This window comes from Cornus florida, unplaced genomic scaffold (assembly GCF_030987335.1).
Source record: "Cornus florida cultivar Cherokee Brave unplaced genomic scaffold, ASM3098733v1 CherokeeBrave_3.0.0_Hap2_Chr11, whole genome shotgun sequence".
Lineage (NCBI taxonomy): Eukaryota > Viridiplantae > Streptophyta > Magnoliopsida > Cornales > Cornaceae > Cornus > Cornus florida.
The window spans coordinates 134,977,413-134,994,007 of NW_026775581.1; the positions used below are offsets into that span (position 1 = coordinate 134,977,413).

General features: G+C 34.4%; 2 protein-coding genes across 3 annotated transcripts; both read right to left on the reverse strand.

Moving 5' to 3' along the window:
* Nucleotides 1-124: 124 nt before the first annotated feature.
* Nucleotides 125-4,763, reverse strand: LOC132283979 (pectinesterase 31-like). Its single transcript, XM_059786039.1, has 6 exons — nt 4,345-4,763; nt 4,143-4,235; nt 2,661-2,738; nt 1,859-2,046; nt 933-1,106; nt 125-544 (listed from the first exon to the last, which is right to left on the reverse strand). The coding sequence occupies exons 1-6, from the start codon at nt 4,633-4,635 to the stop codon at nt 385-387; spliced, it is 984 nt and encodes a 327-aa protein (XP_059642022.1). The 5' UTR covers nt 4,636-4,763; the 3' UTR covers nt 125-384.
* A 5,522-nt stretch (nt 4,764-10,285) lies between these two features.
* LOC132283662 (SPX domain-containing protein 4) lies at nt 10,286-15,741 on the reverse strand. 2 transcript variants are annotated; one of them, XM_059785658.1, is made up of 3 exons: nt 15,193-15,741; nt 11,207-11,372; nt 10,286-10,985 (listed from the first exon to the last, which is right to left on the reverse strand). In XM_059785658.1, the coding sequence occupies exons 1-3, from the start codon at nt 15,535-15,537 to the stop codon at nt 10,492-10,494; spliced, it is 1,005 nt and encodes a 334-aa protein (XP_059641641.1). In that variant the 5' UTR covers nt 15,538-15,741; the 3' UTR covers nt 10,286-10,491. The 2 variants fall into 2 exon arrangements, with proteins under 2 accessions (XP_059641641.1, XP_059641642.1); XM_059785659.1 differs by having other exon boundaries at nt 15,223-15,734.
* Between the last annotated feature and the right edge of the window lie 854 nt (nt 15,742-16,595).

Sequence of the window (16,595 nt, forward strand, 5' to 3'; positions counted from 1 at the left end):
AAGTTTACATATGATACGTAGAAGTAAAAAGTCATTCCATCATTTTTTTTGGCACATAGTTGAATCATCTTTTTCCTACAAGATTACCATTTTTTGTATTGCACTACATAAAATGACATCTTCATTAACACCACCAAGCCAAAAAGGCCTAAAACTCTTTGGATGTAAATTGTAAAAGAGCATACAACAACATCTACAAGAGGAGAGTACAAATTTATGGTAATACAAACCGTTTATCAGCATATAAAATAGCAGACGTCAAGTGTTCTCACATCTTGAACTACAAGAACAGAGATTTGAAATACCCATCTATCGGCGATTATTCATCTGACATGACATATATATTTCAGCAGACTGCATCTGACTTCCAAGTATAAATTACTACTATGCAGGATTTGGTATTCGCACGGCCACTTGGGCCAGCCAAGAACTTTTTTGGTCGGAGTCGATGAAACGATTCGTAACAAACTGTTCTGCTTCTTTATCTACCAGTTCTCTGGCCCATTTCACCCGTTTCGATCGAGAACTACCTGGCCCAGAGCACCTGCATTGTTTATTGAAACAATCCAAACTAATCAAACTGCAACTCAAGACAAAGGGAAAATACATAAATAAAAAATAAATAAAAAAACATCTTTTCATATTTAACCAATATTTTTAACTAAAGCATCAGGACTACAACAAATTCAGGATATCATTTCATTCCCTTTTCAGCGAACATTTCAATGAGTAGATCGAAATGAAACTTTAAATACCTAAGTAACCGGTTGTTTGAAAACTCAGAGCTACATAATTCAACCTTCCATGTTAATGTGTCACTTACTAGTACATTAAGGTATTAACCAGGCTTGTGGAGTCAAATTACAATGACTAGTTTTTAAACATGGATGATTTTTTCAGAATGTTCAGAGGAAGGAGTGAAAATGAAGCACCTGTACTCGTAAAAGCAAGCAGTTCTCTCATTCTCTGTTTTGTCCCAATTATTCCAACCATCAGGTTTGATACATGCATCCATCCATGTGTCTGCAAAAACCACTCTTCCATAGGGTTTCCATGGTCGTCCAAGATATGCATATGATGTCCCTCCATTGCCGGTGATCTGACATCTGCATGATTCAACAGATAGGTCATAGGCAAAAAACACAGAAGAAAAATATTTAGCATGATATAGCATAATAGCAAAATAAAGGCCAAGAGAACTGCAACAAATACCAAACCTAGAGATCGTTTCCTCAATAAGTCAGACACTCTAAAAAAACTGTCCAGTTTATATCAATATATTTTACAAGAAGATACGATAGAGAGATAATAAATTCAAATCTGAAAAACGCCGTAAGGTGTAGAAAAACAAAGAATATACAATTCAATTTTGCTCTAATCTTACATAACACATTGGCCGTAAATGAACAACCCCAAGATCAGTCGTGAAAACAAGGATAATTCTGGCCAATAAACGTTTCATCAATTTAAAAATACCTGTCAATATAAGCCAATTATTTTGGTACTCCTTTTACTAGTCTATTCATTACAGAGAATGGCTGAAGAAGTTAAACATGTTGATCAGAACAAATTAAGGGTTTTCCCCCAATAATATTACAAAACGATTTTCTAAAAGAACCTATGAGAGGTAAAAACATAATAAGAAATGGCACGGTCACTGCCTCGAAGATGGAACTAGCACCACATAAAAGTAAGAAGAAGATCCTCGCTTTAACTAGAAAACAGATATTTATTTCATTGTCATGAAAGTTTTCCATAATGCATATATAGATTTAGATTTGAACCTAAAGGTGACCACAAAAGTTGTGATGATTTTTTCGTGAAATTTAGATTTGAAGGTAAAGGTGGATAACCACACCTCGAGAACACAAAGCCAGTTGTCTCTTGAGAGGAATTTCTACTTTGTGCAGTTATGAATCCAGCTGATTTGCAGTGAATTTTACAGTCCTCCAACAGAGCAGTGCTATTCCCAAAAATGAAGTCCACGCTTCCTTCAATATAGCACTCTTTTAGGTATTGTTTTCCTTTATGCAAGTATAGAGTGTCCTGCATGCACAGAAATAATAGAAGAAAGAATTAGCTCTAAGTAGACCATTTTAACTCTATAATTCTCATTTCTTCCGTGTCTTGTGATTATATGAACGAAAAATAGCTTTGGCTGATCAATCAAACTGTAGCAACTGCCTTGCAAGCTTTTTCCCTCAATTATTTTAGAGGCTATGTTGCTAGACTGAGACAGACAACCACCTTCGATATGCAGTATCAGCAAATAAAGTAAGAAAATGAATTGTTAAATTTCTTAAGTAGACATATTACTTCAATTTAACTTCCTAAAACTTCGTTATGCACTTCTGCATTAGTTATGCACTCATGTTTTCTGTATTTTTCTTTGGCGACAATAAATCCCTGCATTTGGCACTGAAGAAGTTTCTCTTTTTTTTTAGGTGAAACAAAATGTTTTGGAGTTCTCTTTTATACAATTTTTTACCATGTGCTGCACTCCCATTTATTTTTCATCACTTCTACTGAATGTTACCTTTTGCTGCAGAATCTAGAAAAGATTAATGACAGATTTGATAGAATTAAGTCATAAAACTCTCTTTCCATGAGGGAGAAAAATATTTCTATCATTAACTAATAACAGCAAGAAAGTGACATACCTGCCAGCCAAGAAATCTGCACTTATAGAATGCACAACGATCGGCACTCACTCTAATTGCCACGGCTTGGTGTGAACCCTATAGTAAAAAAAATAAAAAAGAAAAACAAATTCCATGGAAATAAATATTTAACAATGTGACTTCAAAGCAATCATGATAAAGAATTCAAAAAGAACATCATGACTTTACACCAAAATATCAAACCAAAAATTTAAACAATTTGAATACCTTAAAAAAGAAAACAATAAAAAACTCAGTTCTAAATTCTTATCAAGAAATAAATGTCAACTAATTTGAGCATTATATAATAATGCATAACTAGAAAACAAAAAAGAATATGGGTATAAAAATGAAATGTTATGAACTACGACCTGTTTAGGTGTCCTTTAAATTTGAAGGCTCCATTCATAGACTGTTTAGAGTTTCAACGTAATAAGTAGATGGACCATTTAAAATAGAAAAGTTAGGAAACTTCACCATGTTTCTTTAATATGTGGCCACTTTTAGACTTTCTTGAAATTACAAATTTGCAGTTTTAAAATATCATTTTTGAGGTGGCATTGTGGCAACTATTTTCTCGCACAAATCCATTCAAGGTGATGAAGATTGAAATATGAAGTGGTCCATTTAAACATGGGAAGGTCTAAACGTTTAGATAATTACAGAATGCAACTTAATTAGAATCATTCATAAAACAGAACAAAAATATAATTTTCAGTATACCCACAACCTAAAAAAAAGAAAGAAAACTTAGAGCATGCTTATTACCTAAAATGCTTTATTAAGGCTAAACTGCAAATCAGTGAACATATAACAAATTGGTCATGTTGCAGAGGTACAAAACTCCATACACATACAAACACCTAATGTGTATTGGCAGGTGCAACGGGTTGAGTGCTTGCCATCCAAGCCAAAAACTTAAATGGTTGGGTGGTAGTGTAACAAGATGAACCCGAACACATATTTATTTTTATTTTTTTAGATAATGTCAAAAGATAATGAAAAACAATGATTATAATAAAAATAATACAAAGAAAATATAAATAAATATAGAAGAAAAAGAAAAGAAAATTATATTGTTTACCCTTTGTTAATGAATAAACACTTGGGAGTAGGGAAAAAATTATATTATATATGTTTAACATTTTATATAATATATTACTCCTCCCTCCCAAAAAGAGTTTCCCAAACATGACACTCGTTTTTTGGGATAGAGGGAATATGTCATATCCAGATGCAGATGATCATAATTCACATTAGAGATTTATTTAGAATTTGGATTTTACATTTGAGATTTATTTAGCCAATGAATTAATGAATTTGGATTGTTAACGGATTATGGGATTAAATTTTCAATCCATATCCAAGTTATCTGATCGGATGGGCATCAAAATTAGATACATTAACAAGTCTACCTATACATCCAACCAAAAATCCTACGTGGGACAAGACACCCTTACACCAGGCCAATAGGCAATTTACCTGAGGAGCAGAGTTCTCAAAAGTGATATTTTGGGCAATGAAGTCCTCTCCTTCAACAATAGTACTACCACACTTGAATGTCCCAATCGATTCCTGAAAAACCGGCCACATATTACCAAAAGAAAAAATATATACTCCTATAAAATAGATATTGGGTCACGCGAAACATAGGTGAATTAAGTAGAGCAGGTAAATAAAGTACCTTTTGGTGATCGATTTTGGTGTCAGCAGTGTAGTGCCAGGTGAGGACAGTGTTCACTGTATTCTCAGGACTCAAGCCGGCGATTGTAATGTGGTTCTTGGTCTTGGGCACGTGCACGGTTTGCTTGTATATGCCTGGCCATACTCTGATCACCGTCGGGCGAGTGTTGTGGGGTGGAATGGCGTCTATTGCATCCTGAACCGTCCGATAGTCTTTAGTACCGTCTTGTGACACCTTGATTTCACCATCCCCGGTACCACGGTGTGCTGCCGTGCTTACACAATTAGACATCCCTTCTCTCTCTAGACTTCCTTCGCTTTCTCACTCTAAAATCTGGATTGCGGAGTGTAAACGCGGAATACTAAAATGTGAGTCCATATAGAATCGTATTCTCGTTCTTTAATGGGAGACAAAATTTGCTTTAATGGGAGACAAAAGTTGGGGAAGAATTGACTTTGAAAAAAGGTGTGAGTTCCACTACAACAGTCCCACAACACTCGCGTCTCCGGATAATCTTGTTACATCTGTCCAAACGCGACATCGACCCAAAAGACCAGACACCGTGTGAACCGCATTACAATAAGAAGTCGCAAGGAAAAAAGTAATTTACAGTTAACTCCCCTGCAGATATGTTAAATCACGTTCGTATCCCCTTCAGTTCGGATAATTTCATTTACCCTCCAGCTAACACCTTTGTAACAAATACACCCCTCCGATCAACTTCCGGCACAAAGCGGTCAATGCTGATGTCATCACTCTCTCATTTTTTAAATGCCCTTTTCTGCCCTCGAAATATCTGTGAAGACATTTATGCCCATTTAAGCTTATGTAAAAAGACATATGTATCCTTAACTCCTCCCTTGCAGAAGTTCTTCAGTATTGAGCATCCAATCTGTATACATGTAAATTTTTGAAAAAAATCTGTATAATCCATATGCATTAGCATATACATATACGAACATATATATATATATATACACATTATTAAAATTTCATATATAAATATAAGTATATTTAATTACCGGAAAGAAATAATATATAAGTATATTTAATATATTTAATTTCGGTATTTGCCTTTGAATTTTTTTGGGATTCAGAAAGGCAAGCATAATTTTTCTCTCCGTACACAAATTCCTTGTATACATATGCATATACCATTCATATAAATATTTGTACATGTATATATGACTCTAATTTTGATCGAGAGATCGGCCCAAGTGAAGATCAGACCCATTGAGAAGAAATGAAGCCCATATTCTCCCACGGTTTAGAAATAACCAAAGGATTTTTAGGGTAAGAAAAGACTTCTATAAATAGAAAAAGAGCAAAAATGTAAAGGATTCTATTGAAGCCTAAAAAATATAGGGTCATTTACACATACTTCTCCTATGATTTGCCCTAATTACAGGGACCACCCTTACTGTTTCAGAAATTACGCGGACCTCCCCTAAGAATGAAAATAATATACACAGACCTCCCTTATGTGTGACGGATCGTTAAATACACTAACGGAGCTGTCAAAATTACTGAAATACCCTCAACTTTCAATGATAAATGACTTAAATACCCCAGTGTGTATGTATGTATATATATTAATAAATTTCCGATTTCAATGGCAACAAGAGAGAACATAGTAGGTCCGATGAACCACAATTCAAGCGTGGTTAGTTGATTTAAGTCCAGCAGATCAGAAAAGTATTGAAGCAACAAAGAATTTCAGTTCGGTGAAAAGTTTCACAAGTTTCAGTTTGGGCACGTTTCAATCCAGTGAGATTGAGCAATAATTTTAAAGACCCAATTCAAAAGCACAGAGCATCAATGGATTTCATTGGTTTCAATCTAATGGCAGGCATCCTCCTGCGATGTTATACATAATTTTTATACACACACACACACACACACACATACACACACACACAAGCTTATAATGAGGAATGAGAAATATAACTCACGAGAATCAAAACACAAAGGTATACTCACCACAGACGATTCAATTGTCTGGTTCTGGTTTTTGAGTACCTTTTTATTGAATTGAATTTTGCCATCCTAATATTTCTTAAACCCGAAATTGGCTTTAGAGATGGAGGTAGAAAGAAAGAAAGAGAAAAGGAAATAAACCAAAAAAAAAAAAAAAAAAGGTTTTGCAGTAGATTCTTTTTAAAGATAGAGCTTTCTGTTTTAGGGAGGATGGTGGTGGTTGTTCATATAGAGAAGAAAGATTGGCCAAAAATGAAAAAAATATAAATGATTTGGGGGAAAGATGGAGAGGAAACAGGGGAGAAAAGGGAGGGGAAAAAGAAGAAGAAATGATGGTGGTCAGTGATGGCTGTTCATATATAAAGGAGAGAAAAAGGCCAAAAATAAAAAAATAAAAAAAAAACAAAAAAACAAAAAACAAAAGACTAATTTGGGAGGGAGACAGAGGGCAAAAAAGAAAAAGGGCCAAAAAAAAAAAAAACGATGTTATTTGTTCATGAAGGTTTAATTTTTTGGCAAAGGTTGCTATTGGTGAGGTGATGAAATTGGATCTGGGGAGATCGAGTTTTTTGGGTTTATTTGATCTGGGTTTGTTTGATCTACTGCCGCCACTACCATCGTCTAAACCCCATTCTTTCGGAGCGGGATAATGGTCGTAGAGACTTGCTCTTTGTGTGTGTATATATATATATATATATACATATATATATTTCATGTACAGTGATTCACCATTCACCCAACCCACTTCTCCTCTAGCCAATCCCCACCACAGCCGACCACCAACAACCCCCATTTGGGTATGACTAAAATTAGATAATTGAGACTATATTGATAGTGTGTTTATAATTTGATTCAAATTCTTAGCTAGAATGTCTATATATTATCATTTGGGAAGATTGCATTTTTCATATTTGGCTCAGCCAGGTCTGTAAATATACTGTATACGTAATGGAAAATATTAGGGTATTTTGGGAATTTCAACATCAGCATCTAATATATAATATAAAGTATATAGACAAGGGTATTTTAGGGATTTTAGTAAAATTAGTAGTTGACGTCATCAATTTCCGCCGTTGACCGACGTTGACTCTGACAGAAAGGAGGTCTATGTAAATTATTTTCATTCTCAGGGGAGGTCCGAGTAATTTCTGAAACAATAAGGGTGGTCCTTGTAATTAAAGTAAACCATTGGAGAGGTCTGTGTAAATTATCCAAAAGTATACTTTCATATTTCATAATAGAGAGAGCAATTTCTTACACATTTAGTCTTGGATTTGAGGAAAGAGATCAACTGATTGAGGGTTGGGGGCTTGGAGTAAACGCTGATCAAGCTTAGAACCACGTGGATAGAGAGAGAAAAGAAGACTAAGTAGGAATCATTGGCCTCCTTCAACAGTATATGCTTTGCGAAGACCAGAGAGACGTCTGTTTGGTGAAGCAGGGTTGGTCTCTCTGCAGATGACGTGCTTCACCCCTCTTGCCATCTCCCTCTGTGTCTCGTTCGACCCATGTTGACGATTAAGATCGAAAATTGACGATGAAGAGGGAGAAAAAAAGGGGCAAGATCTTATGTGGGATAGTGTACAGTAAATTCGCAATATAAGATTTTTTTTAATGAAAAAATTAAGATAATAAGGATAAAAGAGTAATTTCATAACTCCGGTCACCGGATTTGAATATGAATCACTTACCAGGAAGGTAAACAAAATTATTCAGACAAAAGAGAATGAGGGCTTGGCGTAATTTGATACATTTGCAGGGGAGGTAACTATAAGTTACCAAAAAAAAAAAACAATCTATGCTATGCTTACGGTGCACATCACACATGTAGAAAATACTCCTAAAGTTTTAATTTGATGCAAAAAAGTCTAACACATTTAAGTTATAGTTTGATTAAATTACCTTTATACACACATTTTACATATTATTTAAAACGCATTATTTTATGAAATGACAAAAATGGTCATTTAGTACATTAGGCGTGTAATATATACTATAAGCATATTATAGGGTGTTTTTTGTACTTTATAAATTATTGTTGTTTTGAATATTTTGATCTTAATGATTAGATTTAATTGAGAACGTAGTTTTAACGTGATTTGAATAGTATGATAACGATAGGTGTTTGAATACTCATTTGTTTATTTTGTTTCCCACTAAAGATTGAATATCAATTTGTTACTATGTAAAGAATTATATATATATGTGTGTGTGTGTGTGTGTGCAAATTTATTACAATTTCTAAAGTTAAAAAAATTAAATGTATATTGTTTATATATAATGAATAAGTATCTTTAATTTAAATTTTTAATTATGTATTTAATTTTTTTTTTTTTATGTATAATGTAGATGCCTCGATAACCCAATAAATTATTTAAATTTTTTTAAAAGTTAGTTAAATATAAATATGCACATAACACCTTTATACTATGAGATTATTAGCATACACACTCCCTTTGACATTTTCAAAAGAGTAAATGGGTAAAATAAGTATTACAACATTATTTTATGTCATATCTCTGATTGAGTAGTGTTGTCGCACAATTTTAAAAGAATATGGATATTTTTAGTACACTTTTTCAAATAGGAATAAATTTGTTATGCAAAGTTTATATTATGGGTGTTTTCTGCACTTTACCCTTACAATAATCACATATTTGTTTTTTTTAATGTGAAATCTGAGTCACACAATCCCCGTTGACATGTGACAACTAACCAAAAAACAGAAATGTAGGCCCCACTGCAACAGTCACACATGCAATGGGCAATAACCAAAAGACACAGTGTGGACCCCATTACAACAATCACAATTCTTTTTTCTTTTTTTATGTGGAATCCTAAGTGCACAACAGTTATCCATATGTGACAACTAACCAAGAGATCATACTGCAACAATCATGCGACAACTGATTAAAAGACATGGGTACACAATCATACAAATTTTTTTTTTCTTTTTTAATGTGGAATTGGAGTTCCACAGGTATTAAGAGACAAGAGTATAAACCCCGCAACAACAATCACACATTTTTTTCTTTTAATGTGGAATCTTACATAATACTTATCGATATGTGACAACTGACCAAGAGATAATGATGAAATTTCGAGTCACACAATAACTGTCGACATGTAACACCTGATTAAGAGACAAGGGTGTGAATTCCGCTGCAACAATTACACATATTTTTACGAGGGTGTAACCCCACCACAATAGTCTTACACAATTCTAAATAGGTGCCACTTTTATACACCGCTTCAAAGGGTGTAACACAATTCTAAATATGTACCGCTTTTATACAACACTTCAAAGGGTGTCTCCCCATCACAGTAGTCTTACACAATTCTCTAGCATACTTTCGCTCCCATCTCATTTGATGTGACTTAAAACAGCTGCGTGTCACATACTCATGTACCGTGTGCACCTTTATTATACGAGCGACATCTTTTCTTCTCCCTAGAATTGTTTCGCTTTCTCCTCTTAAATGAATGGCTGCTCTCTGTGCCTCGTTAGGGCACGTAAAGAAGACACGGAACTAGATTCAATGAACTCAGCAGTGGGAGCACCAACAATAAGTGGTGGTTTTTGCCGTGCTCTACTCTGTATGAAATTGAGAACTGTAGTACTGTTTTGACTTAGAAAATGGTATATAAACCCAATTGCCAAACAACAGCTGAAAATAACAATAGTGCCAACAGTTGAACATTTGTCTCCAATCTTCCATTAGTCAACATGAGGCGCAGGCGGAAGAGGGAAAAATATCGGACTAGGTTGTGGCAATAGTGAAAGTTTAACCCTCGGCATGAAAATTGAAGTGGCATTGTCTTCAATTATTGTTTTGTATTTGATCCACATATCCGACTCTTGCTAAAATAGCACTGTACAACAAATAACTTCAGACCACAAATTACTCTACAAGAAAAGGGATGCTTCCATTAACTACTTAAAGCAGAACCTGAAGTGACTATATAAGATTAACCACATTTATAAGAACCATAATTTATCTCGATAGTAAAAAAATTATCCACAGGGTGTAGCTTTTATATTAGCGGCGCAGCTAGCTTATTAGACAAAGAAATTATACAGGCAGCCACGGATGAGCGGCTCAACCGCGGTAAGAGAACATTCCAAAACGAGGAAAACAGTACATAATACTGGGAAGGCAATTTCCTTTTTTAGGTGGAACGGGCATCATCATCTTGATTCTGATTCGCCGCCTCCCCATTCTGCAAGGTGGCTAACGAGTCAACCGGCGAGTTTTGGGCTGTTACTGCACCAGTACTTTCATTATCTTGACTTCCAAAGAGAGATCCAAATGACAATGGATTGTAGGTCGAGCTCGCCTTTTTAAGGCCCTGTATAGTTTTTATTGCAGCAATGGTGCTCCGGTATATTTCCACCGTTTCCTCCCCAAGTGATGAAGATGTTTCTGGGGAAATCTTTGCCGTATCAGTAGGTGTCGGGACTGACTGATGTCGTGCAGTGGTAGTACATTCAACAACTTCTGCTACCAATGGGAAGAGGAGCTCAAGATTTGCCTCGCACTCGCGGACTAACCTCGTTAGAGGTTCTGTGGTGAAGAAAGGTTCATGGAGGGCAATCTGTGTGAAGGGTAGACACAACAACCCCCCAGTTCTTTTATCATACTTCTTCAAGATTTTAACTAGACCTATTTAAGTAGGAGGAAAACGGTTGTTAGAAGCTAAAAATATTTCAAATCCCTTATTCCTAATTTTATAAGAAATATTTTTTCATAATTAGTTGCTTTACCTGTAAACTTTAGGGAGCTCTAATTTTTGAGGAGCACAATCTCCCTATGAAAGGTGCAAAAACCCTTTGACAATCCAAATTAGATATAAAAGAAAGATATAAATGAGGTAGCTATTGTACCTGCAAAATTTAGAGAGCTATAATTTTTGAGAAGCACCATCTCTCCATGAATTGTGACAAAGTCCTTGCGGATGTCCATCATCTCTTCACTAAATTCACTCTCTGATGTGAACATCCCATCTTTCATGTAGTCCTCTTTCACTTGTTCAATTCTTTCCTTCAACTCCTGTTGAAATTGCAATTAAGAATTAGTAAAGGGCCATGGAGAATAGGAAAGGTGGCCCAACATTTATGGTGCTTCAGATGCAAAGGCACATCAACTGACTGACACGCATCATTCAGAGGATTCTCCAAAGATCACTCATGGACACCATCAAGTAGATTCCTTAACCAAAAGCATAAGACTGAAAATGATGAAACAAACATAAATCAAAAGGACACAGAAAAATTCAAATGCCCACATGAAAATGCAATGGAACTTTTCGGTTTCGGATTAATTAAAAGCCATCAAATTATACATTCACTAACTATGAACTCACTTCATCATAGTTGTTGGCATCTTTGAGGTTTCCCAACAGACATTGCATCTTCATTTGCGTCATATTTAGCAATATTTGGAATTGAAGTACTGAAAGAACATAGTTGTGAGATGCAATGTCATGCTTTGATTTGGTTTATCTGGGAGATAGGACTTGTAACACCTTCAGGCAGTTTCGAAGCTGTCGACTTGGAAAACGAACCTTGATGGGTTGGTTAGGGCCCGTTTGGAAAGTGTTGTGTTTTGTAGTGTTTTGTTTTAGCTTAAAACAGAACAAGTGTTTTGTAATGTGATGTTTTGAAATGAGAACAAAACATGTTTGGCGACAAAAATTTGCGGTGAGAATTTTGGAACAAAAACATGGTAAAACATGTTTGGCAAGGTATTTCGTTTCAAAAAATATGAGAACAAAACATATTTGGCAGAGTGAAAGTGTAACCAAAATCATAGGACAAAATATGAGAACAAAATATGTAGTGCTAAATTTTTAAAATTCTTAAAATTAACTAGTTGAATGTCAATCATAGTTATTTCAATTAAACAACAATCTTATTCAATCAGATACAAATTTATATATATATATATATATATATATATATTGAAATCTTACAAAAATTACACTTTTCAAATCTTAACAAATCGAACGCTAAATATGATATATTATTTAATAGATTAGGATTTGATCGGATTACCAATAATTTCATTCTAATTTGTAAATTTTTCCCAAAATAAAAATAAGACTTATTTTTCTGCAATAAAAAATATACATACGTGTGATCCGTATATTGATATACATTAAGGAATTTGGATTAGCTATCAAATTGACAAAGTGCTAGATTACTTAAAGGAATTTAATGAAAATATATAAATAAATATATATATATATATATATATATATATATATATATATATATATATATATTATTTGATTTAAAGGAGTTTGATATACATAATAAATTGATTTTCTAAAACATATATATATATATATATATATATATATATTTTTTTTTTTTTTTCAATTAAACAAATAGATTATTATAATTAATATACAATGACAAAATTTCAACTAATACAATTACTAAGCATAAAAAAATAAAATAAAATAAATAAATAAACACTACACTGAATCCCATTCCCCTTCCCCTTCCCAATTCAGCATCCAAAACCGCAGCTTCCTGCTTCCATTACACACACCTCCCTCGTGCCACTCCTCCTTGTCTGCATTCGGCACATCTGGACTGTAACTCTAATTCGCCTCTCTCTCTCTCTCTCTCTCTCTCTCTCTCTCTCTCTCTCTCTATATATATATATATATATATATATATATATATATATGTTTTGCAGAAACCCTAACTAGACTGCTTATAGAACATATACATCTATATATCCATCAATGGATGACGGGGAAGGAGGTCTAAGGTTCGACTTTGAGGGCGGCCTCTATACGGGTCCCAACAACCCCACTTTGAAGCCCGACGGTGTGCACGAAAGCGTCGTCGATTTGATCTAAGGTACGAAGAAGAAGGCGATCTCACCTGGCAGCTGATCTGATCTGATCTGTTCACCAACAAAATTGGTACCAAGAACGTTCGAGCTCTATTGAAGGTTACGAGGATATGAATTAGACGAGAAAGCAGACCTTAATAAGAAATCGCCCCCAGAATCGCTTAGCCGAGAGCGTAGAACACAAACCCTATCTTCTTCCAACTTTCTCTTTATACCTGTGCTGGGTTAGGCCATTTTGTTCCTTCAGCTACAGTGTTTTTTGTAGCCCAAAAAAAGTGGGAACAAACAAGAACACCAAAATGGTGTTTCAACTTTGGGCCCAAAAAAGTGAAAATGTTCTACTACTATTGAAAACAAAACAAGCCGGCCCAAACATATTTTGTTCTCAAAATGGACTACTGTAGCGGGCCTGGAGCATTACAAAACACATGGGAACACTTCCCAAACAGGCCCTAAATTTCCTAAACATCAACAATTACATCGATCTATTTAAAAAAACTCTCATGCAACACTTCGTTTGGACTAAACATAAGGCTATGCAAAACAAAATTTGGCCAAACGAACAAAACATCGAGATAATTCATGTTAAAGATCTCATAAGTTATAATATCAATTCTCTCTTATTCTAGGATAAATATAAAATACATAAAAGATGTGCTAGAGAGGACGCAACCCTGTACAACACCGTAACAAAACTGCACATTCAAAAACAAGAACAAGCCTACAACTCCAAACTAAGTTCACATTAGACAATAACTCAACAAACCATTACCCTTGGAGAGCCATAAGATCAAAGAGCGATCATCAACTAGCCCAACTAAAACCTACCAATCCTTTCCTCCCAAAGGACCTCTCATCCAAATATACCAAGAAATGTGGGGAAAAAAATAAATAAAAGCCAACAAGTAGCCATTTTCCGCACATCAGATCTATCATTAGTAAGTGGACAGCTTAATCAACATAATTATTATTTTTATTTTTATTTTTATTTTTATTTTTTGAAACAAGAGCAATGCACCATCAACATAATTAAAATTTCGATCAGGATGGGCAGTACACTCCCTATATCCTAGCAAGCTGGCAATGCAAAAGAAAATGATAACAATCTTCTCTGCTGTTACACAAACTACAACAATATGGCTGATTTTTCCCTAACAAATTATCAATTGTAAGGATTTTCTCTGAATAGGAACAGAAAGATTTCTCCATACGTCATTTTATGTTAAGTCAACTCAACAAAGCCTTTGATACCAACAACGTCGGCTCTACTACATAAATCCTTTTTGGCCATTCCAATGACGCATCTATCAGATCATATATAAAACTTGTCTCTTCAATGCCTTCTACTATTCCTGAAGCACCTTTAAGTCAAACTAATTAAATTGTCATTGGTTTTTGAAATGTAAACAAAGCGTCTTCGACATATCTAAATTTTGATCTTAATATCTTGCCTTATAGCTACACATCATAGATGTTTCCCATTTCTTCGATAGTCGTTTTTCCAACAAACACACAATACTCTATTTACTCTGTAAATACTTCCCCTTCTAACCCATGCTGCGAGCTAAATAAAAATAATAATAATAATAATAATAAAACCATCCTGCATAATTTTACAAACAACAAAATGTCCAAACAACCCAATTTCCTCCCTTTATGGATAATGGAATGAAGATAACAGATGTGCTCACTTTTGTGTATCTGGTAGTGGTAGCCACCTATTTTCCCACCACTAACTCTAGCAAAGTCTAAAGTTATATTCCATATTCCTAATCCTTGCTTATCAATCTCAGAACCTTTAGATTCTAAAGCAACCTTCCAAAATTCATAAATAACAGCAACTAAAACTGTTTGACTACCAAACTATATATAAAATCTTCTACACATAACTTTAAAATTCACAAAGAATAACCATACAAATGGATAATTGAACACATAACACAATATACACACATATACATGTACACAATATGTAAATATATATCCACATAGAAAATCATACATGCAAGAGCCCAGGAGTGAAATTAAGGACCTGAAGGCGGATGACAAACTCTTCTTCTTTGTCGACGTAGAAATCGTTAAATTTCTCGAGTTCGTCGCTGAGAATCTTGATGAACCAGTCTTGAAGGTCAACCAAACAAGGCAGGGTTCCGTCGGGATGGTCAACTCCATCAACGGCTGCGGATGCATCGGCGTCATCAGCAGGACGGTGATGAAGGAGTGAATCATCAACGGTGACAGGGATGTGCTTGAGGAGCTTCTTTAAGAGCTTGTAACACAGGAACTTGTCCCTCCATTGGGGTAGGGTTTCTTCCAGGTGAGTCCGGAATTCCTTCCCAAATTTCATTCCGATGATAATTATATGAGGCTCATGGAGGAATGAATCGGTTGTATATAATGTCTGATGTCTAATCTATATGAACGTATTTAGTGAGAGAATATTTAGAGAGAGAGAGAGAGAGGTCTGAGACTCAGAGGGGGTAAGGAATAAAGAGGTATTTGGAATCTGGAAAGAAAAGAAGATAGGTACGAAAAGATGGCAATATTGTTTTGTTTGTATGGTTGTTTGGACTGATTGGCAATATTTTTTTTTTTTTTTGGAGGAAAAGGTACGACGGATAACATAACAGACACTAGAATAAAAACAAGTGAAAAAAAATTACTAGTAAAATAAGTGAAAATCAATTACTAGTAAAATAAGTTAATTAATATTATAAATAAAAGGATATCAAAAACTCCGAATTTAAAACAGACACAAGCCGGTTAATCCTATACCGGGCAAGGGCCCATTATTCATTCGTTGAACCTTTGGGCAACCTAAACTCCAAAATAATTTTCAAATTAAAATACTCCTATATAACAAATGATAAATAAAAGGAATAAATACTCAGTTAATCCTACTTTTATCCAGGGATAGTAATTCGTATTTGTTAGTTATAACTGTGTTATTATGATATTCTATTAAATAGGTAAACTCCAACTCATTTAATAATCGCATCAGCGACCCTCAACACTAATCCGACCTATTTATTAAACGAATTTATGATTTATTTATCAAGACATTTAATATTTAATCAAATAATAAATATTAAAAAAATTTTGTTCCAATTAACCCAAATATTCAAAATGAAAAGAAAAATCATAAGACTTAGTACAACTTAACTATCCATAATAATTGGGCTTAAACAGGTAACATATTATACAGGTCATATCCATGATTATGACATGTTTAGTTAAACGGGTTTTACGTGTTGAACTTCTTAATTCTAACTCGACACAGTTAAGTAAACGGGTTAATCGTGTAAATCCGTTTTATGACCCTAACCAGTTCAAGGTCAACCTAAACTCGCTTATCTTGTATCATAATTTGCCACCCCTACTTTTATAAAAAATTTCAACAAATTT

Coding starts and splice junctions, on each gene's coding strand:
- LOC132283979 (XM_059786039.1), bottom strand. CDS start 4,635: ATGTCTAATTGTGTAAGCACGGCAGCACACCGTGGTACCGGGGATGGT. Junction 1,107..1,858: donor ACTGGCTTTGTGTTCTCGAG/GTGTGGTTATCC, acceptor TGAATCATGCAG/ATGTCAGATCACCGGCAATG. Junction 545..932: donor GCTTGCTTTTACGAGTACAG/GTGCTTCATTTT, acceptor TAAACAATGCAG/GTGCTCTGGGCCAGGTAGTT.
- LOC132283662 (XM_059785658.1), bottom strand. CDS start 15,537: ATGAAATTTGGGAAGGAATTCCGGACTCACCTGGAAGAAACCCTACCC. Junction 11,373..15,192: donor TCACTCCTGGGCTCTTGCAT/GTATGATTTTCT, acceptor CAATTTCAACAG/GAGTTGAAGGAAAGAATTGA. Junction 10,986..11,206: donor TAGCTCTCTAAATTTTGCAG/GTACAATAGCTA, acceptor CTACTTAAATAG/GTCTAGTTAAAATCTTGAAG.